This window comes from Sus scrofa, chromosome 12, assembly GCF_054392235.1.
Source record: "Sus scrofa isolate SSC_HxYL_T2T_F1_AM1 chromosome 12, Sscrofa_HxYL_maternal_Yorkshire_Landrace_v2.0, whole genome shotgun sequence".
NCBI classification, from domain to species: Eukaryota; Metazoa; Chordata; class Mammalia; order Artiodactyla; family Suidae; genus Sus; species Sus scrofa.
The window spans coordinates 60,128,812-60,156,162 of NC_139394.1; the positions used below are offsets into that span (position 1 = coordinate 60,128,812).

General features: G+C 52.5%; 1 protein-coding gene across 22 annotated transcripts in view; it reads right to left on the reverse strand.

The window, feature by feature from the left end:
* GAS7 (growth arrest specific 7) overlaps positions 1-27,351 on the reverse strand; it is a 221,522-nt gene that overhangs the window by 94,985 nt on the left and 99,186 nt on the right. For 3 of the 22 annotated variants that reach the window (XR_014821843.1, XM_084986138.1, XM_021067874.2), the window contains exon 1: positions 5,879-6,127. The exons of 4 other annotated variants lie outside the window; for them this stretch is intronic. Coding sequence is in view for 3 of the 18 variants with exons in the window: in XM_021067874.2 (XP_020923533.1) it covers positions 5,879-5,896 (18 nt within the window). In the remaining 15 variants the exon portion in view is untranslated. Of the gene's footprint in view, positions 1-2,689; positions 2,905-3,055; positions 3,166-5,854; positions 6,128-14,435; positions 14,790-17,016; positions 17,126-17,437; positions 17,505-22,116; positions 22,194-22,385; positions 22,487-27,351 lie in introns of those variants that run through there. 15 more of the 22 variants (XM_084986145.1, XM_084986136.1, XM_084986142.1 and 12 more) reach the window with 11 other exon arrangements.

Here is a 27,351-nt window from a genome sequence, read left to right on the forward strand (position 1 = left end):
GTATCCTCACACTCCCATTAGAAATCATTGAGAACTATGTCTAGATAATCATGTTGCAACAGAAGAAAGGGTGGGGGAAAAACTGTAATTGCAATGTACACATGTAAGGATAACCTGACCCCCTTGCTGTACAGTGGGAAAATAAAAAAAAAAAAAAAAGAAATCACCCGCTTGGCAGGGCTGCCTCTTTGAGTCCGTTTTATTTCATTTTTGTGCCACATTTATTCTTTTAACATTTATTTTTAAAATTGATTTAAAATGTGCCTTTGCGTCCAAAATGTGTCTTTGAGTCCATTTTTGGGGGGGGGGGGCGCCCTGTAGCATATGGAGTTCCTGGGCCAGGGATCGGATCCATGCCGCAGTTACAACCTAGGCCGTGGGTACATCAGCACCAGATCCTTAACCCAGGGTGTCGGGCTGGGGACTGAACCCGAGTCCTGGCTCTGCAGAGATGCTGCCCCTCCTGCAGCACCACAGTGGGAACTCCTCCTCGAGTCCATTTCAAAGGACATTTCCCAACCAGCCTCCAATCCCTTAAGTGGACATGTCCCCGGGATTCTGCTAAACCTGGTACCCAAGTGTCCTCGGGCCTCATTGCTTGGGGTGGCTGGATGAAGGGGGTCCCTTTCACAGCAAAGATCCACATCCCTCTGGCTTGACTTCCCAACTTGCTCATGCTGCACCTGCACCCCACGAGAAGCCTCCTAGAGCAATGTCTACCAGAGCCCAGAGGGTGATTCACTTGGGCTTCCCAGCCCCTGGCCCCATCCCCGTGAGGGACTGCCTCGCTCTTCCTTGCCTGCATCAGCTACTCGATTCCGCAATCCCCCCCACTCGACACAGTCCTCCATCCACGAGGCAGCCAGAGGCAGCCTCACACTGTGGCTGCCACTGGTGGACAAGAGGTAGACATCACTGCCATGAGGTTTTTCTCCTGGTCCCCACAAAGCTGCCAGCTCTGGGCCTGGAGGCTGAACCTCTCTGAGCACTGCAGACGTGTCTGGCTCCTGGAGACTCTGCGAGGGTCCTGCCCACTCTGAATATCCATCAGCAAGCCCCTTGGTGCCTCCTGGGGGTGGCGGCGGGGGCGGGGGGATCAACTCACTGGGACCGAACCGGGAAAGGACACAGAACAATAAACTCTGTATTTTCTGACCCTAAAAAGGAAGGGAGTGATCTGGGTAACCAGGAATTTTGATGAACACAATTACAATGTGGTCCATGCAAGGATACAGGAAGTCAACCCTCGCGGGAAAACTCGCCCAAGTGGAAACCAAGGGGTCTCCGGCAGGGCAAGGATGGATGAAAAGCTTTGCAAGCAGTAACTCGAATGACAAGAACGAGCTGGATGAATGAACTCTCCTGGTGCAGCGGCCCTTTCACAGCCATGAAGTATCTGGGGGCCGAATAGCAGAGGGTAGGAAGGAATCGATCCTGTAGGAAGTGGGCCCAGCACACATTTCTGCATGAACCCCATGTCACTGACCGGGAAGAAAAGACCTATCAGGACCCTCGCACCTATAAGACATACACATATAAGACAAAAGGGCCAATTAACAGGATTCTGGAGGAGACGGTGCAAGAAATGCGAGACTCTGCGTGGCCGGTCCTTTTCCTGGTGACGCCAGCCAGCATGACAGGGATCTGTGACATGCCCACTCCCCAGCATCTCCTGGGAGAATCTCCACATTGACCGAACGGCATAATTGTGCCACCGAACACTGAGGCCTCTCTCGTTGCTTACGAGGTGTGGAGCAGGTGTCCAGAGGCGTCATGGCCATGGTGAAGGCCACAGGGGGAAGGGGGTAGCCCTGAAACACAGAGAATGGCTCCAGGAGTAAAAGGGGGAACCACAGCTGCCTCCCCTTCTTGGAGTCTCCAGGAGCTTGGGGGACCCCAGAGAAAGCCCCTCACTTCTGTCCCGTTTCTCAGGTCTGTCTGATCCCGAGGCTCCGGAGCTTTCCGGGGCAAGGCAGCGAGCTCCCCGCAGCCTGGTCCAGCTCTGGCTTCTGAGCAGGAAAAAGCCAAGTGATTCTGCTCACCACCTTGTGATTAACAGAGACGTTTTATTCCAACTCAGCTTCCTGACCAGCTGTTGACAAGTTGGCTTCCTCCGACCCCTGCCCCGGCAGATAAAAATAGCCGGGGCTGTCCTGACATCCCACCCCCACCTCAGCACTGGAGATGCATGGGCAGAGAGCACAGGGGTCTAGGCATCAAGAGGCCGCGACCCCAGACAGCGAGCTCTATTGTCTACGCTGTGCCCTCCGCCTCTCTGGACATGTGCCCCTTCCTCTGTAAAACCAGCGGCGGCCAGCCCTCCAGCACTGGGGTTCCACCCCTGTCGAACAGCTCTCGTAACGGAGCCCAGAACCACCACAAGGGAAGTTTCGAGGCATTTAAATGAAACCTGCAAAAGCCACTGCCACATAAATAAAAGAGGTGCCAGAGACCTCCTGACAAGGAACATAAACGGTCATGAAACATCGCTTTTTTTTTTTTTTTTTCCCCTGCACCAAATTCTTTTGGGCTCCAAAGAGGAAGAGGTCTGAGACTCTCTCAGTCTAGAGAGAACCGCTTCATTCACTCCAGACTCAGAAAAGACCCCAGAAAAATGCAGTGATGAATAAAAGTTGCAAACCATTACACTGATGCCCAACCCCAGGACACTAAACTGGGAGCATTATACCTGACGCCTCTGTGGGGAGGCTCAACCCTTCATTCTCCTCCTTATGCCACAGGTCCTGGCTTCTTAAGGACCGAAATTTCCCTGCTTAGCACAGGAAGAAAGTGGAGCAGCGTCTAGCACGTCTCATCGTTGCAAGGGTTCTCCAATCCATCCTAAAGCAGGAATATATATACTGACAACTGGGTCCCTTTGCGATACAGGAAACTGGCGCAACACTGTAAATCAACTATACTTTAATTTAAAAAAAGCTTTTAAAATCAATCCACCCCCCACATCTTAGATTTTCTATACTAGTTTATATCTATGCTGATATCAAGTATCCTGTCCTAGAAGCAGCTTCTGAAGGATATTTTGAGGCTTGTTCACCAGCACCACGCTCCCTCGGGGGCTCCTGGTGGGGTAAAGACCCCTCTAGATGATTCCAGTTCCGATTCCCCTCACAGAGAGTAAAACCAGGAATGAGAGTTTTGCCAGCCCTTGGAATTGGGAGGGGGGAGGGGATGAGAAAGAGAAATACAGCCTTTCTTTAGTGTTAAGGTGCAAAACCCCCAAATGCCTTATGCTGTTGTTTCTGGCACTTTAAGCTATTATGACTCTGAAGAAAACCCCATAACCAAATTTCCCAAGCATTCCGCTCTGTCTGAAATGGATGTAAGACCCTCAGAAGTGAGGGAGAGGGGTGAACGCGGCTGGCCTGGGCAGCCAGACGCTCGGTACCTCGCAGAAAGCAGCCTGCCTGCCAGAAAGGAACGTCAAGGACAGGTGACACGGCTGCTGCCACAGATGCTCTGGGGGCAAAAGCAGGCTTCCTCGGGGGAGCTGGTGCCGTTTTAAAGGCAGGCAGACTGGAGCTCCTTAGGGCACAACGATGGGTGTCTCAGATGGCCTGCCCACGGCCGCCATCCAGCGGGTCCGGCTTTGTGGATGCCACGTACAGGCCCCCAGGCACCAAGGGAAACCTGGGGCGGCCGTTCTTCTCTCCTTGGAAATGCACTCCAGCGACTGCAGTGCCAATGGCCCGTGCTCCCAGCGATGCCCGTCAAAGACTTCTGACCCTGGGAGCTGGTTCCCAGCCTGTCCTAACCGGCTCTGAACCATGAGCACCAGAGGGAGGTTAAGGCGGACAGGGCCAGGACGCCTTTCTAGGAGTCAGAAGGGGTGCGATTCCAAGCAACCCACATCAGCTGCCATTTTGGAAGCCTTGGCTCCTCGTGCGGATTCAACTAGACAAAGGGGACAGCCAAGGTCATGACTGTCACGGTCTGGGATCGACCTCCGCTTGGGAGCCCCACGCCAAGGACAGGGAGGCCAGAGCGCCAGGCCGGGAGCGGCCGCTGCCTTGCTGTGACATCTTGAGCAACAGGCTTCGTCTCTGCCACTGCGGAATTTCCTCATCTCAAGAATACGGAAGTTGGACAGATGGTCTCCAGGGTGGCTTTGTGTTTCGAATATATGGGATAATACTCGATGGTTCTGGATGTTTGCCTGTCTGTTTTACGGAAGTGCCATTTTTATAGGAGGGAAAAAGTCACATTCAAGTGTAGACTCGTGATGCAGAGGCATCGGACGGTCCTGGAACGCTGCCCGGGCCCCAGACACCTGGGCTTCTGCCTCAACCCCTCGGAGCTCCGTGCCTCCACCTCTCAGCATGGGGAGTTCTGGTGAGTGCCTCTGTCCTGATGGCCTGTGTCTGCCCCTCCCCGGTCACCCCCAGAGCCACACATGGTCACACTCTATCTTGCCTAGAACCAGACATTCACCTGGCATCCTGAGATTCCCTGTGTCTGAAGTTAGAATTCGCCCTGCACCAAAGGCAGGCTCCAGCAGGATTGTTCTGGATCTGCTGGCAGAACAATCAGCGCCACTGCTCACTGCACACACTGCACCCCAGATAGAGCCCGCCGCAGCTTGGGTACACCTGGCCAATGGCCAACAACCCCCACACCTCAATCCTGCCAAGAGCTTCACCGGGCTGCACCCTGCTCCCCGAATGCCCCTCAGTGTCCATCTTTTTGCTAATCCCGTCTTCCCACAAACCTTCCTGCCACCACCCACAGCCAGGGCCAGGCCCACTGGACCCCCAGTGCTCTGCAGCTGGCTCCTGGGCAGCTCTAACGGTCAGAACTGGATTGGTTGGTCTGGGTTTCTTTATAACAGTCATTCTCCAAGTGTGGTCGTTGCACCAGCAACCCCGGTGTCCTCTGGGAGCTGGTTAGAAACACAGAGCCCCAAGCCCTACCCGCGAGCCAGGCTCTACATTATAACGGCCCCTGGCAATTCAGATGCACCTGAAGCTCTGAGCAGCCCAGCTTTCCTAGGTCCCCTGGCCCGCCAGCGCTTGCTCCAGGACGATGAGCCCATCTCTCCTCCCGGTAGGGTTCAGGCCTCCACCGGCAGCCATGCCCAAACCAGAGATGCTGCTTTTGACTCAGCCAGTGGGACAGAGGAGGGTTTGGTGAAGAGACAGAAGAGCTTCTCCGTGGACCCTGGGCCTTCCCCAGCTGTCCAGAACCTCAAGAGAGTGGTTCACAAAAATCCTGGCTGCTCAGAGGTCCCTCTTTCCAAAGAAGCAGGGAGTCTGACTTTGAGGGGCAGAGAGGTTGGCAAAATAAGTCTCTTCCCTCCCTAAGTCTCAGGAGAGACTCCATCACCTTGATGGCGGCCACTGCTGCCACCACCAAACTGGACACACGCATCCAGCCCAGCCTGGAACCACGGGGCAGATACTGGATCCACTGGGCAGGTGCCTTCAGGGGAGCTGTGTCCCCCAATGGGCTTTCACCCAACAGTGTCCCAGCTGGAATTGGGCCACGGTGCAGAAGGTGGGGTGGGCAGAAGCCAAGGTCCGGGCTGGGGAGAAAGGGAGAGGCAGGGTCTGGACCACAATCTACACAACAGAAAACTCCGTGTCACCGCTCCGTTTCCCGGTCCCTCCACAAACGTCCCCTCTGCCACCTTATCCCCGCCCCCTCCCTTCCTGCTTTCTCCAACACCGCTCACATCGTCTCTTCTCCCTTTCCCCCGGGGCCCCCTGAAAGATGCCCCCGACACACCAGGCCTCGCAGGCTCAGCTGGAGCCCCCCTCTCGGAGGGCGCTCAGAGCTGCCTCTTTACCACGGTGAAGCCACTTTAGAAGCCTGCAGGGGAGAAGCGAGCAGAACAGACCTGGGCCGGCGAGCAGGTGCTTACCCCCGGAGAAGAGCTCATCTTCTGAGAGGGCTGTGAACTCAGAGAGCCAGGGATTCCGCCTCAAGTCCCCGGGGTTGCTGGCCAGGCCCCTGCCAGCTTCCTCTCCATGCCCCCTTGCGGGAAATGAGGCCCAGGCGAGCTGCCACCCTGGGGTCAGGGCCCCAGGCACCCCGGAGGATGTTCTGTGGCTTTTCACGTCGCTGTTCTTTCACAAAGAACCCACTACATTGCACAGTTCCTTCCAAATCTGCTCCGGCTCTTGGGAGGAAACTGACAATGCATTCTGGACTTTCCAGATGCAAAGGATCCGGAGGCTGGCTTGCTTGCTTGCTGGCTTATTTCTTTCTTTCCTTTTTTTTTCCTTCTTTTTTTCTTTTTTGCACTCTCTCTTTTTCCCCTTTCTCAGCTAAAATCAGTTGGCTGAGGTCAGGACACACAATGGCCAAGCCTGTGTCACTGACCAGATCGCCTCCCACCCCCAGGCCTGTGGACAAGAGCGCCTTTGTCCGCGGTATTTTAGGCGGGACTCCCTGGGTCTGCCCCAGCCCTGCTGGGGAATGTTCCGCCAACTTCTTCCCAACCCGAAGTCACGGCTCTGGCCCCGGCTCCAGCCCCAGCTGCGCGAACCCAAGGCCAGATAAAAACCCACATACAAAGGATGGAGAACGCTCTCCCAAAGAACCATTGTGTTAGACCCAACCAGAGCCAGAAAGCTGCCGGGCCCGTCTTCACTCCACCCTCATCACCTCCAAACCTGGACAGAAGGCGGGAAAAGGGAGGTGACAGCGGGCACCTACGATGAGAGCCACCTGTGATCACAAAGCTGTTCGTTTCAAGTGAAAAGAGCATTGGACCCTGGGAGCAACACTGCCTCCACCAACGAGTGTGGACAGGGTCTTGGATTCTTGGTCAATATTATCATGTCCCACCACTTAGAAGGCTTTTTTGGAGCAGCCGAAGGTTTAGCATGTAAAAGGTCATGCATTTCTGGGTTTGCTTTCAGATGCAAACCTTTGGGATTTTAGGAACTGATTCTTTACGTCGAAGTAAATAGGGTTTTCCGGAGGAACTGAGGTCCTAAGGACTGGTGGTTTCCTATCAACTCTCACTTCTTCTCTCAAACACATGCATGAAGCGTCTACTTAGGAAGAGGTTGTCAATGCCAGCTCCTCGGGTGGCGGCTGGGCCATCAGCACCATCGTGGAGGGAGAGAGTCAGATCAGGGTCACGCCCTTGCTGGGTCCCCGTTTACCTGCTGTGACACACAGGGCGAGGCCTCTAAGCGTCAGTGTAAAGTGGAGACAATCACAGTTATCTTTCCCAAAATGCCTTTGTGAGGATTAAACGGGGGAAAAAAATCCGTGTAAACACTTGGCATAGCCCAAGAGTGATGCGAGGTGCTGTTGCTGTTGTTGTTACCACCAGAAGGGGCTGAAAGAGTAGGAGCTGCAGTTTCCCTGGACGCAAAAAAAGGTGAGACTCCACAACAAAAAGCAAACAGCCTGATTTTAAAACGGGCCAAGGAGGAGTTCCCGCTATGGCACAGCGGGGTAAAGAGTCTGATGGCAGCAGCTCGGGTCACAGCTGCAGCTTGGATTTAGTCCCTGGCTTGGGAACGTCCATGCGCCGTGGGTGCAGCCACAAAAATAAATAAATAAAATACAGGGCAAAGGATATTTCTCCAAAGAAGATACACAAATGGCCTAAAAGCACTTGGAAAGATACATCTCTAGTTACTGGGGAAATACAAATTCAAACCACCATGAGATAACACCTCACACCTCTTAGGATGGCTCCTATCGAAACCCAGAAAAGAAGAGGTATTGACCAGGATGCGGAGAAACCCGAACCCTTCTGCGCTGCCGATGGAACTGTGAGATGCTCTGAAAAACAGGAAGGCAATCCTTCAAAGAACTAAGCATAGAATTATCATATGATCCAGCTTGTCCACTTCTGGGGATATGCCCACGAGACTCAAAGGCAAGGACTCAAATAGATACTTGTACACCCCTGGTCCCAGCAGCATTATTCACATTAACCAAAAGGTGGATATAACTCACCTGTCTATTGACGGATGAATGGATAAACAAAATGTAGTCTATCCACAAGCCTAAATCTGCATCTGTAAAATGGCCCCAGGCCAGCCCCTAAGCAAAGAGAAGGCAGGAGGCTGCGGGGTAATCGTCTCTCTGTAGCGGGGGAGGAGAGGCCGGATGCAAACCCACACCCTGAGCCGCGGGACCAGCCATGCCCTGGAACACACAGACAGGAGCAAGGTCCTTCTCTGCTCCTGGAAATGGGATCCCGCTCCAGAGAAGACTGAAGCAAAACTTCCTTTGCACCTAGACAGGCAAGACCCTCCACCTTCGGGGCCCCCCCGGTTCTGTGGAATTAAAAAGGCTATGGAGGAGTTCCCGTCGTGGCTCAGTGGTTAATGAATCCGACTAGGAACCATGAGGTTGCGGGTTCAATCCCTGGCCTTGCTCAGTGGGTGAAGGATCCGGCGTTGCCATGAGCTGTGGTGTAGGTTACAGATGCAGCTCAGATCCCGAGTTGTTGGGGCTGTGGCGTAGGCTGGTGGCTACGGCTCCGATTAGACCCCTAGCCTGGGAACCTCCATATGCCGTGGGAGCGGCCCAAGAAATGGCAAAAAAACGACAAAAAGAAAAAAGGTGATGGAAGTTTTCACAGCCCACGACTTATTGTTTTTATAACAGCAAAGAAGGGACGGTTTCAAGGCTGTTCAGCCTTGACACCCCTCTGACACCGCATCGCACACATAAGCAGATATAACCACAGACAAGGCCCCGCTGAAAGCAACACAGAAAGCCCATCACAGCAGTTCTCCGTAAGGCCTCCGGCCAATAGCAAGGGGCCTTTCTGGGTTGCTACAATCCAGGAGGCTGACCATTGTTCTGACCAGAACTAGACAGAACAAACCAGTCCTGCAGAGGCTGTGTTCTTTAGGAGTCACCCACGTTAACGTTTCCGGTTGTATTAGAGGCGCACACACTTTCTAACGGGTTTACTGACTGGGGGCATCCGAGCATCCCAACCCAGAAGTCACGTTCATGCTGCTTCACTGCTCTAGCCCTCTACCATTCAAACTGGCTGGGAAAAGCACCAATTGCTCACCTCCTTTTGGTCTCTGCAAATAGGTATGTTTGTACTTGGTGGAGGGGGGCACATGGACAAACAAAAGGCAGCAGAAAACCCGAGATCCAACAGCACAAAGAGTTGAGTGGCGTCACATGCAACCAACCCTCCTGCAATTATTCTCAGTTTCGGCTGAGGTGAAAACTGTCCATCAAAAGAGGCCACCACATCTGCTGCGGGCCCTTTGTCCTCTGTGGGACGCGTCATGTTGTCTTACAATCATAATTAACTAAAAACATCTGGGGATGATGACTCACTTTTTCTAAATATGCTTCATAGTCATGAAGGGAAAAATTATTCACCAGCCCATGTGGTCTCCAGGATACGGGGTCTCAAAGACACCCCTGCCCCCTGGATAGGCAGCCCCTCTGGCTACATGGTCAATCAATCAACTAATAATTAATCAAGTTAATAATCAGTCGGGCCACTAACGACCCTTTCCTGAATGCTGTGGGTAATGTGGGACTTGACTTTGAAAGTGTGGAAGAAAAGGCACGAACACAAGTGAAGAAAAGGAATGCCCGTACACAGGAGTCTGTGATGAGCGCCCACAAAGTCAGGGGACAATAAGAACTTTCAGGGAGTCCCTGTTGTGACTCAGCAGTAACAAACCTCACCAGTATCCATGAGGATGCAGGTTCGATTCCTGGCCTCGTTCAGTGGGTTAAGGATTCAGTGTGGCCGTGAGAACTTCCATATGCCGCAGGTGCAGTTCTAAAAAGAGGAAAGGGAAAGAAGAAAAAAGAACTTTCAGAGGGCAGAGCGCTTTCAGCTGGGATGAGCAGGGGCAATGCCTCAGAAGACAGAGAAGCGGGCTGACAGCAAGGGTGAAAAGGAAGGGCCTGACCGGAGCAGATGGACATTCGTAAGAAGTAGGATAAGCCGTGGTGAAGGTAAGCCTTGGTGACTGCTAAGACATGGGGGACAGGACAAAGTAAAAGTCGACTCCAAAGGGAACAAGAGAAGTCAGAACCAGTCCCCCTGGGATCCAGCCACGCGGTGGGAGACGTTTTAGAAGGACGTGGTGGAGTTTGCTGTCTACACATTCAAGTTCAAAGGGATCCCTGGGCAAGTGGGGGGAACCTGGCCCTTGGCAGGTGGAGCTGAAGCATCTGCATGGAGATGGCGGTGAGAACTCACAGGGGGGCTGGCAGTTCGTGCAGGAAGGATGCACAGTGGAACCCGGGGTGGGGGGGGGTACATGATTCTGGGAGCAAGAGAATGAATTTTCCCCGATATCTGGGCTCGACTCACCCCAGCCCTGTGTCCTCCCTTAGCTCACGCAGCACCCCCTGGCCCCTCTCCGTACTCTTAAACACTAAAAATCGGGTCTTAATCTTTTTCCCTCCAGCCCAACCCAGGGCCTCACACTCAGGGGCTACACGATGGGGAATGGACAGGGGTGAGTTCTGAGAATCAGATCGCAGAGAGGGGCTCTTAACAAGAAGTAGGTAGTGAAGTGTGCACGGAAGAAATGAAGAAAATGCTTAGGGAAAACGAGAGGATGTCCTTCCCCCCACCCCCTTCCCGGCTAACTCAGAAAGAGGAATATGGAGTTCCTGTCGTGGTGCAGTGGTTAACGAATCTGACTAGGAACCATGAGGTTGCGGGTTCGGTCCCTGCCCTTGCTCAGTGGGTTAACGATCCGGCGTTGCCGTGAGCTGTGGTGTAGGTCGCAGACGTGGCTCGGATCCCGCGTTGCTGTGGCTCTGGCGTAGGCCGGTGGCTACAGCTCTGATTGGACCCCTAGCCTGGGAACCTCCATATGCCGCGGGAGCGGCCCAAGAAATAGCAACAACAACAACAAAAAAAAGACAAAAGAAAGAGGAATATGGAAATGAGGTGGGCGTGGAAATGTGCACACAGGCACACAAGGAGCTAGGGACCACGAGGACACACCAGGAAGGGAGGCAGGACACTCAGAGAGATGCCCATTCAGAACCAAGCAAGAAAGAGGACAGGGCTGCATGTAGGCAGCGGCTGGCCCTGGCCCAGCAGGCTCACAGGAAGTCACTGGCAGCCAGTTTCCTGCACTCAATTTGGTTGGGACCGAGGCCCCTCATAAGGTTTCTGTGTCCCACACTGTAAAAGAGTCCTAAGATCAAGTGGACTGGACATATGGCATCTGGTTTCAGAGGTCCTGTTCGAGATGCACGGGATTCCCCAGCTCAGCGTCTCCAAACCTCCATCACTCACGTTCTGCTGTCACAACTTTCTCATCATCCTGCATCAGCTGCACTGTGATTTACTTAAGTGATTTTTTTTTTTTTTTGGTCTTTTTTTTTTTTCCTGGCCAGCACTCGTGGCATATGGCAGTTCCCAGGCTAGGGTTCAAATCGGAGCTGCAGTCACCAGCCTATGCCACAGCCACAGCAACACCAGATCCAAGCCACATCTGCAAACTACACCACAGCTCACACCAATGCCGCATCTTTAACCCACTGAGCGAGGCCAGGGATCGAACCTGCGTCCTTGTGGATGCTAGTCAGAGTCGTTCCTGCTGAGCCGCCACAGAAACTCCAGCTTAAGTGATTTTTAACTGACTTCCATGGAACTTGAATTCAGCCTGGCCCTAGGCCATAATTTCTACGAAACTAGGTTGTTGTTCTTCTACTACACGCTAAAATAAATGGAACTTAAAAACTATCATCTCCACGTGACCTAAGGTGATGTCGCCTCTCCTTAGCTGTAAACTCAGCCCACTCTGAGAAACAGTTTCAGCCTCTGTGTAAAATGATCATGCAGTGTCCTTGCAATGGTCTTTTTTGAATCCCAGAAAACCAAACTTGAATTTTTTTTTATGGCCGCACCCACAGCATAGCCGAGGATTGAACCCATGCTTCTGCAGCTACGCGAGCTGCTGCAGTTGGATCAGCTGGATTCTTCACCCTCCGCATCACCGTGGAAACACCCAAACTTGAATTCTTTACTGACCACATACGCCCAACTGCAGGAATGCGGCCCCAGGAGGGGCCGGAATCACCACGGGGGGGAGGGCCAAGAGGACAGTGGAGGGACACAGAGGACTCCCCATGGAAAGGGACACTGGACAGGCGCCCGGAGGACACCTCTGTCAACTTCAGATTAAACTGGGCATCAGAGAAAAAGAGAAAACTCACCCAGGCTTTGAAAAAACCAAAAGTAGTAGCCCATCAAAATCAGGAAAAAACCCTCCAGAATCACGAAGGCCAGCGGAGGACACGGAGAACGTCTTACAAGACAGAGACTACCTGTGAAAGGGGAAACGGCACTTCACACCTTCACTGCTCTGGTGTCTAATCTGAGAGGCACTTGCACCTTCGCCCTTCTTGGCCCCTGACGTGCGACGCAGGATCTGCACCCACCCAAGCGCTGATCAGCTGGCCCCTGCGGCTCAGAGCAGCCTGAGAGCTGCTCCTCCCAGAAAACCAGCCAGCAGGCAGGGCAGGAGGGGCCGAGGCTGGGGGGGGGTGGTGTTTATCATTCAGAGAGATACGGATTCCCCCGGGTCAGGTTGGAGAGTGCCCTGGCAGCGGGGTGTGGGAATGGGGGCCAGGGGAGCCGTGATTTCTCATGCATGCCACCCGCTTGGGATATCAGAGAGCGGGTGGCGAAAGAGCAGTGTGGTAGGTGACAGCCAATGTGAAAACAAGAGCTGGGCTGGGAGATGCGTGCATCACTGAACCTCCAGGTGAGTAACTGTGAAGGGGATGCAACTGCCTCCAAGAGCCCAGGGGGCCAAAGCCAGGGACAGATGGTCTCTACTCTGTTGGTATAAAGCAGGGTCTACAGAGATCCTGCTTTGCTAAAAATGAGTAAAATGAAGTTCCCTGGTGGCTCAGCGGGTTAAGGACATGGTGTGGTCACTGCTGTGGTGGGGGTTCCATCCCTGGCCACGGAACCTCCTCGTGTCCTGGGCATGGTTAAAAAAAAAAAAAAAACCAAGAATGAGTAAAGAAAGAGGGGAAACACACGTGAAATGAGTAAGGAAACACCATCCTGAAGACTCAAAGAGCAATTTCAGAGAGCAATTCAGAAAGTAGCTCAAAATGTCAGGAAGCTGCTAGGACACAAGATGCAGGACCTCTTGGCAAGAGGAACAGAAAAACATTAATGGAAAAAACCAGCCAAAACAGAAAGAATGACATAAAGAAGAAAACAGATGAGGTAAGGGTTATCTGAAAATTGCCCATTTAAAGCCACATTAGCAGTTGTGGATAAATAAAAAATATTCAAAGTTAAATCAGTACAGTGTGGAGTAAACTGAAGAGGATCTCCCGAAAGTGCAAAAACAAAACAAAACAAAACAAAAGGCAAGGAAACAATGAATCAATGTAAGGTTAAAAAAGGATTCCATTTGAAAAGACCAGAACAGGGAGGTCCTGCTGTGGCGCAGTGGGTTAAGAACCCAACTGCAGTGGCTCGAGTCACCGTGGAGGTTCCATCCCCAGCCTGGCACAGGGGGGTAAAGGACCTGGCATTACCATTTGTTCAGATTCAATCTTTGGCCCAGGAACTACCACATGTTGCAAGCACAGTTGTTAAGAAAAAAAAAAAAAAAAAAAAAAAGAGGAGTTCCCGTCGTGGCACAGTGGTTAACGAATCCGACTAGGAACCATGAGGTTGCGGGTTCGGTCCCTGCCCTTGCTCAGTGGGTTAATGATCCGGCGTTGCCGTGAGCTGTGGTGTAGGTTGCAGACGCGGCTCGGATCCCGCGTTGCTGTGGCTCTGGCGTAGGCCGGTGGCTACAGCTCCGATTCGACCCGTAGCCTGGGAACTTCCATATGCCGAGGGAGCGGCCCAAAAAGATAGCAACAACATCAACAACAACAACAGACAAAAAGACAAAAGACAAAAAAAAAAAAAAAAAAGACCAGAACAATACATTAAAATCAATAATCAATGGTAAAAGATGTTGGATAATTAAAAACGTCGTGCACACTGGCTGGCAAAGAGAAAAGTTATCTAGGAAACCCATTCTTCCTCAGACTTCTCCTCTACTCCTACGAACAGCTAGAGAATACTTCCCACCAGAGGAGGGGACTCTGTTTTGCTTTCGGCTTCTCAGGACCCGGCCTTGCCCATCCGAAAGTGCTAGAAAGTACAGGGAGACAAATCCCACTGAGGTTTCAGCTTCACGGGCCCGGCCATCATGCTGCTCGTCCCTGCAGGGACCCAGTAAACATTTGTTGCCAGTGCGGCAAATGTGATTTCCTGCCCCCAAATCTGAGATCCAAAAGGTACCTATCCAGCCACACTGTGTGACCCTATGACATGAAAGATACAGGAAGGGCTCTAATAAGCGTGCAAGTAAGGAAACCACGCCTTCACTCTCCAGGCATTGAGAGAGAAACCAAAATTGGGAAGACGACCGTATACATGCATTTCTTCGCGCACTCCCCCAACTCAGAAATCGATCGACCTGTGCCATCTGGTGCATTTTCCAGCTCGGGGGTGAGGTCTGGCACGGAGTGTTTTCCCCAGCTCTCCTCTCCTGCTTCCCTCCCATCCTGGAGCCAGGATGCACGGTTCTCTTGCAACATCCTTCAAGACCGGTCCCGACGAAGCCTCCAGCCACGTGTGGGGCACCCTCATAACCGATGCCGCATTGTCTGTCCAAGCACGTGTCCACAGTGGGGGGTTACTGAAGCGCTGTGGATGCTGTGCTGGGAGGACCTCCAAACAGGTCCTCTTTGTTTTCTGCATCCACCCAAGCAGGGCTGCACCGCGCAAAGCACCAGAGCGGCCGCTTTCTTTGCCAAAGAACTTGAGTGATGATTTTCTGCCTATTTACAACTCATATTGAATGAACCAAGTCTTCCCCCGCAAAAAAACAGGAAAGACTAATAAACCACCCAGTGGCCAATGCCTCCTTGCCATCAAAACCCTTTTTTAGAGCATCTTCTAAGAGCACTTCCTGTGTTAGAAATCAAAATATGCAGCATGATCTCAGCTACGGAAAACATAACGCGCTCCCTGCCCAAGCAAAGCACGAAGGAAACACACACGGAAACGGTGACAAAGGTTATCTTTGTGTTATGAGAGTCACCGGCTGTTGCAGCTGTATTCATGTCATCATGTTTCAAATTTTGAGTTAAGGTTAAAATTTAAAAATGTAATCTTTCGTTGTTTGAAGAATGTGTCTGATTACGTTTACGAGCGGAAAACACTGCCCCCCCATCAGTATCTACCATTCTAGATATACCCTGTGATCCCAATTATGTAGACATATATGCACAGTGGGGGAAAAAAAAGGAGAAGGATTCTATTTTTTCTTATTTATGCTTTTCTGTATTTTCCAGATTTTCCATGATAAGCCTATTCACCTCAGGGCATTTTTTAAAAAATGTGTATTCCATGATGAACTAAGCCATGAACACAGCCTCATTTAAAATATTTAGATAATATGTGCTAATAAAATCCCCCTCGACAGATCCCATCTCACTTGCCATCCTCTAAAATGAACACTGTTTATCAAATGCGGGTTCATGGTATTATCCTTCAAATGGCAGGGAGACTTGGGGTGGGGGTGGGGGTGGGGCTTTATTTTTTAAGAAACCAGATGAAGACGAAATGAGCAACAGTGAAGAACTTCCTCCACCAACGCAGGGCTAACACAGAAACCGCAGAGATCCCTTGATCCCATGTTGCCCCTTTACAGATGGGGAAACTGAGGCTCAGCGCAGAGCAGATGCCAAAGGCTCTCGGTCCCCACAGAGTCTTCTCCTCCTTGCTCTTTGGCCGCCTTAAACCTTGGTGCTTCAGTCATGGCTGGGGCACTAGCTCAGGCTGGAGGGCATGGCAGAAACCAAACCCCACGTAGGACCTCTCCCTGGGCTGCTCCCCGACTCCCCCCGGCTCCCCGCCTCTGCGGTCCTGGGCACGGTGACCTCTGCCAGTGCGTCTGGCTCTCTGCTCCAGCGCGGGTCCCTTCCCATCTGTTTGCGGCCCGGGAGCCCCCGGGAAGGGGGTGGGGTGGGGGGCCCAGGGAGGAAACATCTGTGCACACAAAGAGGAGACAGAGACGCACTTCATTTTCCCTTTTGGCAACTCCTCTGGCTTATTTTTTTCCTCTCATTGAAATGCAATGCGCCACTCCAACAAGGAGGCCTGGAAGATTCCAGAGGCTTCGAGGAACCACAGCTTCCACTCTGGGACAGGGCCTCCCAAAACAAGCTGGGCACGATGCATCAGGCCGTGGGCATGGATACGAAACAGAAGGTGCAACCCCCACAAACCGCTCGAATGCCCAGAGACCTTCCTTTGCTGGTCCCCAAACGCAGCGTCTAATCATCCGCTGGGCAGAGGAAGTTCAAGCACAGGTTCCGCCGCTCAGCCCCCGTATAACCTCAAGCAAGTACTTCACTTCTTTGAACGGGCCTCTTGTTTTCTTTTCCACATAAAAACGGAAATACCACCACCGACGGCACAAAATTCTTGCAAAGACTACATAAGAAGGTCGAAGGGATGGAAGAAACTCTGCAAATATCGGTTGTGCCCCGTGCTGTCCCATCCGCAGTAAATCTCGGAGCGACCTTTCAGAAAACTCATCAGCGGTCCCCGGCGCTGAGTCACTCCTGTGGCATGGCCTGCGGGCTAACCTCTCAGAATGACACCTTCTGACCTTCCTGACACAGAATGGCACGTGTGAGATTCCACTGCGTGGCATCACCAAGCATGGGGAGGGCAAGACTGGGATTTGGGGGAACATCAGAAGAGACCAGAAAACACCCATGTCCACCAGGGTGACCAAAAAGACAGTGACCAGGGATCAGATGTGGCACCAGACAAGAGCTGTGAGCCCCCATCCGGGGCCTGGCCACCTTCCCAAAGCAGCCTGTGTCCAGCTTCATTTGAACTGTTGCCATCACTAAGGACACTTTGAGAGAACACTCCCTACCCCAAATTCATGCTCCTACAACGGAGACAGGCTGGATAATAAGAAGGACAAAGGATCAGGGGTCTCTCTCCCACCGAAGTCCATCCCACGACCTGAACCTCACACCTTTAGTTCCTGTCTTTTCCCACGGTGCTTCCTTGCTGGTGTGCTTTCTGTCTATTCTGGGCCAGGAACTTGTAGCTACTGTAGCTTATTTGACCTTCGGAAGAATCCTGGAAGAGAAGTATTTTTATTTTCATTTTGTAATCGAATAAACCAACGTCTTACCACCAACAAGACACAGAACTGGTTTGGACCTGATGTCCTGTCTCAGGAAGGCTAATGCATTTCCTCCCGACTCCAGGCCATCCTCCAAACCTCCATGAATCAAGGCTCAGCATGGGTTCATCACTCCAGCCCGGACGGGGACCCACCCCGCTCTGTCTGGTGGGCCAGACGCCTCACTCCTTGCTGTCTCCTGGGAGACACAGCCCCCTCCCCACCAATCCCATTTTTCCCTCCCCCTGGGCTGGCCCGCTCCCCACCTCCCCGGCTGTTCTTGCTCAGGGGCCAATGATGAGCGGTCCTCACCCCTGAGCTCCCGAAGCACACGAAACATGTCCTTCTTAAATCTGTCCCCAGACACAGAAAACACACCGAATTGTTATGGGTTGAATCAACGGCGTTCCTCCTGCCTCTGATTACATTGTCAGCCCACTAAGAAAACGGGTTTCTTGGAGTTCCTATTGTGACTCAGTGGGTTAAGAACCTGACTAGCATCCACGAGGATGTGGGGTCCATCCCAGGCCCCGCTCAGTGGGTTACAGGATCCGGCGTTCCTTCGGGCTGTGGTGTCAGTCACCCACGTGGCTCAGATCCGGCATTGCTAAGCCTGTGGTGCAGGCCAGTAGCTCCAGCTCCACGTTGAGCCCTAGCCCGGGAACTTCCATATGCCGCAGGTGCAGGAGTGAAAAGAAAAGAAAAAAGAAAGCATGTTTTTACTTTCCCAGGGTCATGGGGCATCAAGGTAGGGGGAAAGGAGAGCAGGAAGATAGAGGCAGAAGTACTGCCCGTATGTTTATTTTACACCGGGAGGGGTCTTACACACTGAAATGCCATCAGGGCCCCCAAATCACCACTGAATGAAATGGGTCAGGGGGAAAGTCCTCATTGGCCTGGTCGGCGTCTCAGAAACAAGCCTCTCACGGGCCTAGGGCCGGCCAAGAAAATCCACAGGGAAGAAACGTACTCTCTCCTGGCTCACGTAGACTGTCCACTGAAGCCATTAAAGCCTTTAGCCAGAAAGAAAGTGGCCCAAAGCCAAGTGATCATCTGTGATTACAGCTGCCCGAGTTACCAAGGGCGGCTCTAAAATGTCCCTGTGGGACTGGCTCTTCCCTCTAAGTGTTGAAAGAACAGGGATATTCTTCTCACTTAAGGACCTGGTCATTTCTGACGTAAGCCTGAGCAGCCCATCCGCTCCCTCTGGATGTGATTCACTGCCCGGCCTTGTTTGCTGGGGTCCCCTCTGCTGCTCCCAAGGGAAGAGAGCCCAGTGACCATCTAACGCCCCAGCAGTCAAGGGCACCAGCACTCCTCACCCCTGTGGCCCCACAGGGACCCAAAGATAGAACTGCTGGACAAAAGGGAGGCGGGGTTTGCTGAGATCCCGAAAGCGGAAGGCTCCTCCAGGCCTCAAAGCACACGCAGAACTCGGCCTGGAGTGGTGTCCAGGTGAAGCTTTCTCTTTGGCTGGAGATCCCGGCCCTTCCTCCCCTCAGAGTCTTAAGAGGATGGAAAGCAACGGAAGCAGGTGCTGGCATCCTGTGTTCTGAGTCTCCGGGCAGTGGTGCTCAGCCTTCAGCTCCTTCAGCTGCATCAGAACACAGACCGCAGGGCCCCACCCACCACAGTTCTGAATCAGTAGGTCTGGCTAACACCCAAGAGTCTGCATTTCTTTCTTTCTTTTCTTTTTTTTTTTTTTTTTTCGTCTTTCTGCCTTTTCTAGGGCCGCTCCCGCGGCATATGGAGATTCCCAGGCTAGGGGTTGAATCAGAGCTGTAACCACCGGCCTACGCCAGAGCCACAGCAACGTGGGATCCGAGCCACGTCTGCAACCTACACCACAGCTCACGGCAATGCCGGACCGTTAACCCACTGAGCAAGGGCAGGGACCGAACCCGCAACCTCATGGTTCCTAGTTGGATTCGTTAACCACTGCGCCACGACGGGAACTCCAGAGTCTGCATTTCTAACAAGACCCCAAGTGATGTCGCTGCTGATTCAGGCATCCCACTTTGAGAACCACTGATTTTGAGGGGGCCGGGGGCGGGGGGAGAGCACTTGTTCTAAATCTATCTCTGTTCCTTAAAAATTAATCGTTAGGGGGCCAGTAAATTCACTTTCAAAAAGAAAGAGACTCTGTAGGATCTTCTTGAAAACTGTGTGCGGCCCTCTCACTTTCCCTCTTTTCACAGACATGGGTGCAGGGTCTATTTTGTATTTCCTAACCGTGAGAAAAACATCACACGTCACCTGAATGTTGGCAACTGTTCCATTATTGCTCTTGGTGCTGACGACCAGCAGGGATGGGTGGGGACTGTGGCAAACTGGAAAGCCCACCGTTCACCATCATCGGCATATGGCTGCCATGTAGGACGGCGGACTCTGTGTTGCCAAACTACTCATTTTTGCAAGAGAACCCGGAGGGATCTGAATTTTTAATGTGAAATCTGCTGAGTTACAGATGCTGGCAACCAACTCAGAACATTTTAAATGAAACCACAGGCAAAAACGAAAACACAACAACCACCAAACCCCCCTGCCGTTGTGCACTTGACTTTTCCCATTGGCCACCAGTGGGCAACTCCTGGTTTTAATTGTTGGGTATCGGTATAAGCAGTCATTTGTAGAGAGGGTGCCCTTGTTTTAAAGAATTGAACACCACCATCCTGGACTAAGAGTATAATTAGCACTTTTACCATATATTAACCACCCTCTGGCTGAGACTTCTTACTCCCAGCATCTCTTGGTGGGTGAGTTAAGTGGCAGCTCCCAGGGTATCAGGACACACCTCCCAAAGGCTACAGATTTGTGGCCAACTCCATCTCACCCAGAGCTGAGCGCCCAGCCCAGGTCCGGCTTTTCTTGGAAGGGAAGCCTAAGACAAGGTTCGGGGCCAGAAGGGATGCTGGCTGGAGAGTCTGTCCCACTCCGTCTATGGAAAAGTGCTACCCCAGCAGCTGCTGAGAAGGTTTGGAAGGGAAGGGGGCGGCGAGGAAGCCGACACAGCTTAAGGAGTGAGGCACGCACCACCAGCTGCACAGGCAGGCAGAGAAGGCGTTTGGAGGGAACCGAGAAAGTGAGTCACGCACAGCAGCATCGGGGAGGGCAGAGCTGCATCCTTGGGGAGGAAAGTGAGGTGACACAGACACCACAGTGAGCAGAGATTCCACGTACTGGAGATGGCACATGCTGAACAGCCAGGAGCCGGTACCCTTAGGGCAGGGTCCTGGTGGGAGGGCAGCCAGGTCTGTCCCCTGTGAAAGCAGTGGTGGCTCCAAATCCACAGGGCTCTGGGCCAGGGCAAGAGTAGCAGGAGCGGGCAGGCGCTGAAGGAATCCCAGACATTCCTCTCAATCTGCCCACAGCGACCTCAGATCTCAGGCCCTGGGAGAAAAATTGCCACCTCTGGCCCCCAGACCTCATGCTTCCCAACCAGCCTGCCGGTCCCTGTCTGAGCTGCACACTGCATCACGCCAGCTTCTCAAAACGCCGCTGGCATAGGGTCGGTCCCCCACCCCATCCCTACCCCAAGAGCCCTGCCTTCCTCCTCCCAGCTTTTCCCGGGAGAGGAAATCCCCAGCCATCCACAGGCGACTTCAACCTTGTTGGGTCACCACTCAAGGCCGGGTCACCACTCAAGGCCAGCAGTTGTCATTTTTTGGGAAAGTCTGACCCACAGTGAAAAGCACATTTTCCTCACAACCCAATACACACGCAAAGCAAAAGTTCACACAGCACTGCTTGCTTTTCTACATGCAACGCACTCCGCTGCCTGCCCGTTCTATTTTCCATGCTGGTTAATACAGATCACGTGCACGGTGTGGCTCAGGACTCCTGCTTCAAGAAACATGACCTGGTCCCAATTCTCTTTTGCAAAATCCCCCTCCTTGTGCATCCTAAATTCCTACAAAAGCTCCCCTTTTCTTGGCTCACCCCGGTAGAGCCAAGGGTTCCCAATGTCCAAGCTCCCAGTCCCACAGACTGTTTGGCACTCAGGGTTATAACTACAGAAACTTTTTCTTTCCAAGAACAGAGTCCGAATCTTTGGATCCAGTGCACTTCAACTATTTGTCGAATGTGTGATATTACAGAGGAGGGAGCCGGAATGAGACTTTCTCAAGGACAATAAAAAATTGTACTGTGTTTCAAGGCACTGCGGAAACCCAGTCTCCACAGAAGCCCTTGGCCTGGTGACAGCCTCTCTCTGCCCGGTTGGGGAGGGAGGGGGGCAGGAAGTGCCTAATGGCTTCCAAAGCACTCTGACCTCAGCTGTGTCACCCCCCCATGGGGCCCAAATGCTGCCTTCTGCGGGTTCACATCAGCTGTGACCCTGACCCCCTAACCAGGTTGCTGGGCAAAAGATCAGTGGGGAAACTGAGCCTCCGAAAAGTGGACACAGTTGTCACATGGGAAGTGGTGAATCCACTTGAATCCAGGTTCCCAGATTCCAGCTTTGGAGCTCTTTCCAGAAACCTCAGTGGCTTCTAATCTTGTTATATAATTCTGTGTTCCTTACATGCCCCCCGACTTGTGACCCGATAAAGGAGCACTCCCCACTGGGCCACCCTCTCTGCATTCCCTGCTAAGTCTGGTGTGTACACCCGCTGCCATCCTGACCCCCCGATGACATAAGTGCCCGCACAAGGCAGAGGTGCCTGAGATCCCTGGGGACCTGGTCCTGTCCTGCTCTCTTCCTGGCTAGCTGTGTGACATTTTGCAGGGCACAGACCTCTCTGGGCTGCTCCCTCATCTAGAGCTGAGGGATCTGAACCTGCTGACTCCCGAGGTACTCTGGGCTTCTCCGAGGTATTCCACTACCACCAGGATCAGCCATCTGGCCCCAACAGGGAGCCACACTTGGGAAGGAAGAATAGGTAAAACAGAGGAGGCGAAGATCCAGCCCCAAGCACTGAAGTCAAAGGAAGCAATGAAAACTCACTTTGCACACACAGCTCACCGCAGCACCACCCTGGCTCCTCTTTCCGAGGCCTCAGGTCCCCGTGTCGCCCAGATGCACTGAAGGAAGGAGGTGGGAGATCCGTGGGGAAACAGAAGAATCACCCCACTCAGCTTGAGGCCATCCAGAAAGGGCTTCCCTCCCTCCCGCAGGTGTGGCAGGTGTGGCCACTGCCTCGCTCTCCCCCTGCTCCAATGAGCTCCCAGCACCTGCCCCGAAGATAACCAGCACCGCCCAGGGTGCCCACTCACCTCAGCCCCACAGTCCCTCCTCTTGCAAAGCTGACCCGCTAGTCATTTTCTGCCACTGTCCCCACATCCGCTGCTTCCCCCGTGGCATCAGCTAATTCACTGTGCAAAGCAGCATTTATATATAGAAAGTTGCAGCCACGCAGGTTAGCGTTAAAATAGACTTGACGTTGCCGTGGCAACCCAACAAATGATATTCAGAAGAAGTATTCTGCAATGGGGAAAGCATGTCCACAGCCTTCCAGGGCAGCTGGGCCGCGTCCCCCGCGAGGGTGGGTGGGACGGCCTCCAGAGAAGGGCCTGGTCCTCCGTCAACCTCCTCCCCATGAAGTCACTCGCTCTGGTTTCTGCGGTGGCCGTGGCCCCCTGCACAAGCTCCGTCTTGAAGCCAACTCCGACCCAGAGCAGGCCTGAGGCCAAGACACTGAGGGAGTACAATGTCCTTGACCAGGTATGCCGTGTCGCACAACCTTTACTCCTCAAGCACCGAGAGGAAGCAGCCGGTGGCCCGAGTGTTCCTCCCAAGGAAGCTTCTGGAAACAAAGGTGGCTTCTGCCAACTGTGGGCCACAGGCAAAGAGTTGAGAGGCACCAGTGAGCTGAGTGATGCTTGGCAGGCTGCTTCCCCTCTCTGAGCCCCAATTTAAAAATAAGGGGGCACAAAGACAGGGAGAAGGAGCCTTGTGCCTCCCACTTCTGGTTTTCTAGGATATGCTTTTTTATTTTTTTTCTCACTTCCTTTTTTGACTTTGTTTCCTGAGTCCTTGGGCATATGCCTTAACCCTGCTACACAGAGAGTGCTGGAGCCTCTAGTCACACACGGAAGCTAGTGGTTCCCAGTCTGGCTCGTGGAATAACCCTCTGCCAATCCTGTTCAGCACAGCCATCTGAACATCTCATGATGTTCAGAACCTTCCTGTCAAAAGGTCTGGATTCTAGTTATTCAAGGAGCCACCAAGAGGCCAGGCGCCTTAGACAGGGGAGGCTTTCTGCAACTCATTTACACATTCAAAAATCAGACATGGGAGTTCCCGTCGTGGCGCAGTGGTTAACGAATCCAACTAGGAACCATGAGGTTGCGGGTTCGATTCCTGCCCTTGCTCAGTGGGTTGACGATCTGGCGTTGCCGTGAGCTGTGGTGTAGGTTGCAGACGCGGCTCGGATCCCACGTTGCTGTGGCTCTGGCGTAGGCCAGTGGCTACAGCTCCGATTGGACCCCTAGCCTGGGAACCTCCACATGCTGCGGGAGCGGCCCAAGAAATAGCAAAAAGACAAAAAAAAAAACAAAAAACAAAAAACAAAAAACAAAAATCAGACATGATCCAGAATGACTAAAACATCATCATCATCATTATTTTTATTAAAGTGTACTGATTTACAGTGTTATGCTAATTTCTGCTGTATGGCAAAGTGACTTAGTTATACCTACATATACACTGCTTTTTAATTACTTTCCATATAGAGATTGGCTATGGTGCCCTGTGCTACACAGTAGGATCTGCTTGTCTTTCCATAGAACGCCGAAAATTTAAATGACTGACGTGGGGTTCCCGCTATGACGCAGCAGAAACGAATCCAACTAGGAACCATGAGGTTGCGGGTTTGATCCCTGGCCTCGCTCAGTGGGTTAAAGATCTGGCATTGCTGTGAGCTGTGCTGTAGGTTCAAGACAGGGCTTGGATTCTGCATTGCTGTAGCTGTGGTGTATACCGGCAGCTGTGGCTCCGATTCCCTTGCCTGGGAACCTCCATATGCTGCAGGTGCAGCCCTAAAAAGACAAAAACAAGCAAATGAATAAGATTTAAATGACTGACAACATCAAGTGCTGACAAGGATACGGAGCAACTGGAAATCTCATCCACTGCTGGGGGGGGATGCAAAATGGTACAGCCACTCTGTAGAGCAATTTGGCAGTCTCCTATAAACATACACTTACCATATGACCCAGCAATCCCACTCCTAGGTATGTACCCAAGAGAAATGAAAATATTGTCCACACCAAGTCTTACACATGAATGTTCACAGCAGCTTTATTCCTAAAAACCCCCAACTAAGGAATAATGTATGGTACATCCATGCAATGGAATACCACTTACCTACACAAAGGAATGCACAACTGATATATGCCACAGCCTGATCCACCTCATAGATGTTAAGAAGCCAGTCTCAGAGTTCCTGTCATGGCGCAGTGGAAACAAATTCGACTAGGAACCATGGGGTTGTGGGTTTGATCCCTGGCCTGGCTCAGTAGGTTAAGGATCCAGTGTTGCCATGAGCTGTAGTGTAGGTCACAGACGCAGCTCGAATCCTGCATTGCTGTGGCTGTGGTGTAGGCCGGCAGCTAGAGCTCTGATTAGCCCCCTGGCCTGGAACCTCCATATGCAACGGGAGGGGCCCTAAAAAGACACAAGAAAAAAAAAAAAAAAAAGAAGCCAGTCTCAAAAGGTTACCTTCTGTAGGATTCCCTTTATACGACATTCTCAAAAAGACAAAACCAGAGGGATGGATGGCCCGTGAGGAGTCAGGCAGGGAGGGCGTGAATGCAAAAGGAAGGGCAGGAAGGATCTTGGGGTGATGAAACTTCCATACCCCAGTTGAGGTGGTGACTACATAAATCTATAATATGTGTTAAAATTCAAAGAACTGTACACCAAACAAGGTCAATTTCCGTATATGACAAAAATTAAAACAAATGCTACTTTCACCTTGAAAAAAAAAAAAAAATCACAGATGACGATGCTGTTTCCTCATATCCAGACCAAAAGCGGGGTCCTGACCTGGGAGTTCCCTGGTGACCTAGGGGGTTAAGGATCTGGCATTGTCACTGCTGTGGCACAGGTGCGATCCCTGACCCAGGAACTTCTGCATGCCATGGGCATGGCCAAAAAAGGTGGGGTCCTCACGAGCCACAAGGATGCGGCACGGGGAAATACAGCTATTATTTCATGTCGACTTTCAATGGAGTATAATCTACAAAAACACTGAATCACTATGTTGTACACCTGCAACTAGTATTGTCAATTAACTGTACTTCAATTTTTAAAAGTGGGGTCCTCACCAAGAAAGTGTAAAGCTCTGAGAACCACTCGTTACTCGGACCCCTTTCAGTTACAAAGACCCTCTTCTCGTTCTAGACCAATGGTTCTCAACCTGGCACCAGCAGCATCACCTGGGAATGTGTTCCAGAGTACGGATTGTAGGTCTCACGCTAGCCCTCCCGATACAGAAACTCTATTGTTACAAGCCCTCTGGGTGAGTGGTTCTGACGCATGCTGAAACCTGGGAGCCACCGGCCTCCACACACCAAGTAGATCCAGCTAAGGCCAGCCCATCACAGAATGGTTTGGGGTTCTGTATCAAAGCCACGGATGCAAGTGATGTCTCCACCCGACTTGTTCACTGGCCTCCCCTTTTCTCTTCTTCTCGCCCTGCCTCTGCCTGTACTCTGCCCCCAAGTACGGCCAGCGGTCGGCCCTCAGGGAGGCGCCAAGAGCCACACCTCCATCTGACGACCCGAGGCCACAACCGACATGGGACCAGGTGGTGTTTCACGGGAGGTCTGGGTGAAGAGTCCTTGCCACCAAGGCTGATGGGCAGGGAGAGGCCCTGGGCTGCACAAATTTGCCCCAGAGGCTCTGCCCCTGCTGACTTGGCCCCGCTCCCGCCAGCCCACCTCCCACCCTCAACTCCTGGAGCGCGGCTCGAAGCAAACGGGACCCGGGTGGTTGCCCCCGGGAACCCTGGAAAAGCCCCACGTCCCACTTGTCCTCAAACAACAACTTCAAAGCCGCTTCGCGTGGATTCTGGCTCTGAAGCCACACGGAGATAGCGGATCATAAAGAAATCAGAACCACATGGATTTCATAGTGGGCAAAATAAACAGAATTACAGCATCAGGGTTGGGGTGGTGTGTTTGGCCCAGAGCCTGGGCTTGGTGGCTCCCAGCGCAGGCTGGGCTCTCTGGCCTCTCCCCACCGCCCACGGTGCCCACAGTGAGTGCCAGGGGTGACCAGCATGCTGTCCCTGCCTGCCAATGACCCTGGGAACAATGCTGCTTTGGGTGACATTTATTGAGTTTTTATATTCTCTTTTATGGTGCAGCTTCTTTTGTACTTTCATACGGATAGGCACACTGCCATTGATGGCAGTGTGGCACCTCCAGGAGACTCAGGGAGGGCAGTTGTGCCCCCACCCCTGCCCTCTTTTACACCCTGGTTCCTCCCTCCCAGAGAGAACCATGCGGGGCACAGAGCCAACCACGCTGGGTGCACCCACTCCTGGCCTCATTCTCATCACAGAGGAGAGACACTTCTTCCTCTCCCAGGTTCTGAGCGCGGCGGTCCCCACAGCCAGTGTTTCTGAACCGGAGGCGATTCTGCCCCACAGGGGGCATTTGGCGACGTCTGGAGACATTTACTGGTTGTCACATGAGGGTGGGAGAGATGCGAGTGTATCAGTTCCCTACTGCCGCTGTAACAAATGACCACAAACTTCAGACCAATTCCTTAGAGTTCTGTAGTTCAGAAATGGGTCTCGCCAGGCTAAAATGAAGGTGTTCACAGGACCACGTTCCTTGTGGAGGTTCCTGCAAAGACTCTGTTTCCTTCTCTTAATTTTCAGCTTCCAGAAGCCACCTGCACCCCTTGGGTCCCGGCCCCTTCCCCCATCTTCAAAGCCAGCAGTGGTGGGTCGCGTCTTCTTCATTCTGTCATCTCTCTGGTTGTCTCTCCCATCTCCCGCGTCTATCAAAAGAACCCTGGTGATCATACTGAGCCCGCTTGGATCATCTAAGCTATTCCTCACCTCCAAGTCAGTGGATTTGCAATCTTAATTTTACCGCCATCTCAATTCCCCCTCATCATGTGACCTAAGGATCCAGGAACAAGGAGCTGAACATCCTGCGGGGGTTGGGGGGGAATCCTGATTTTGGCTACCACTGGCGTCTGCTAAACGTCCTACAATGCACAGGA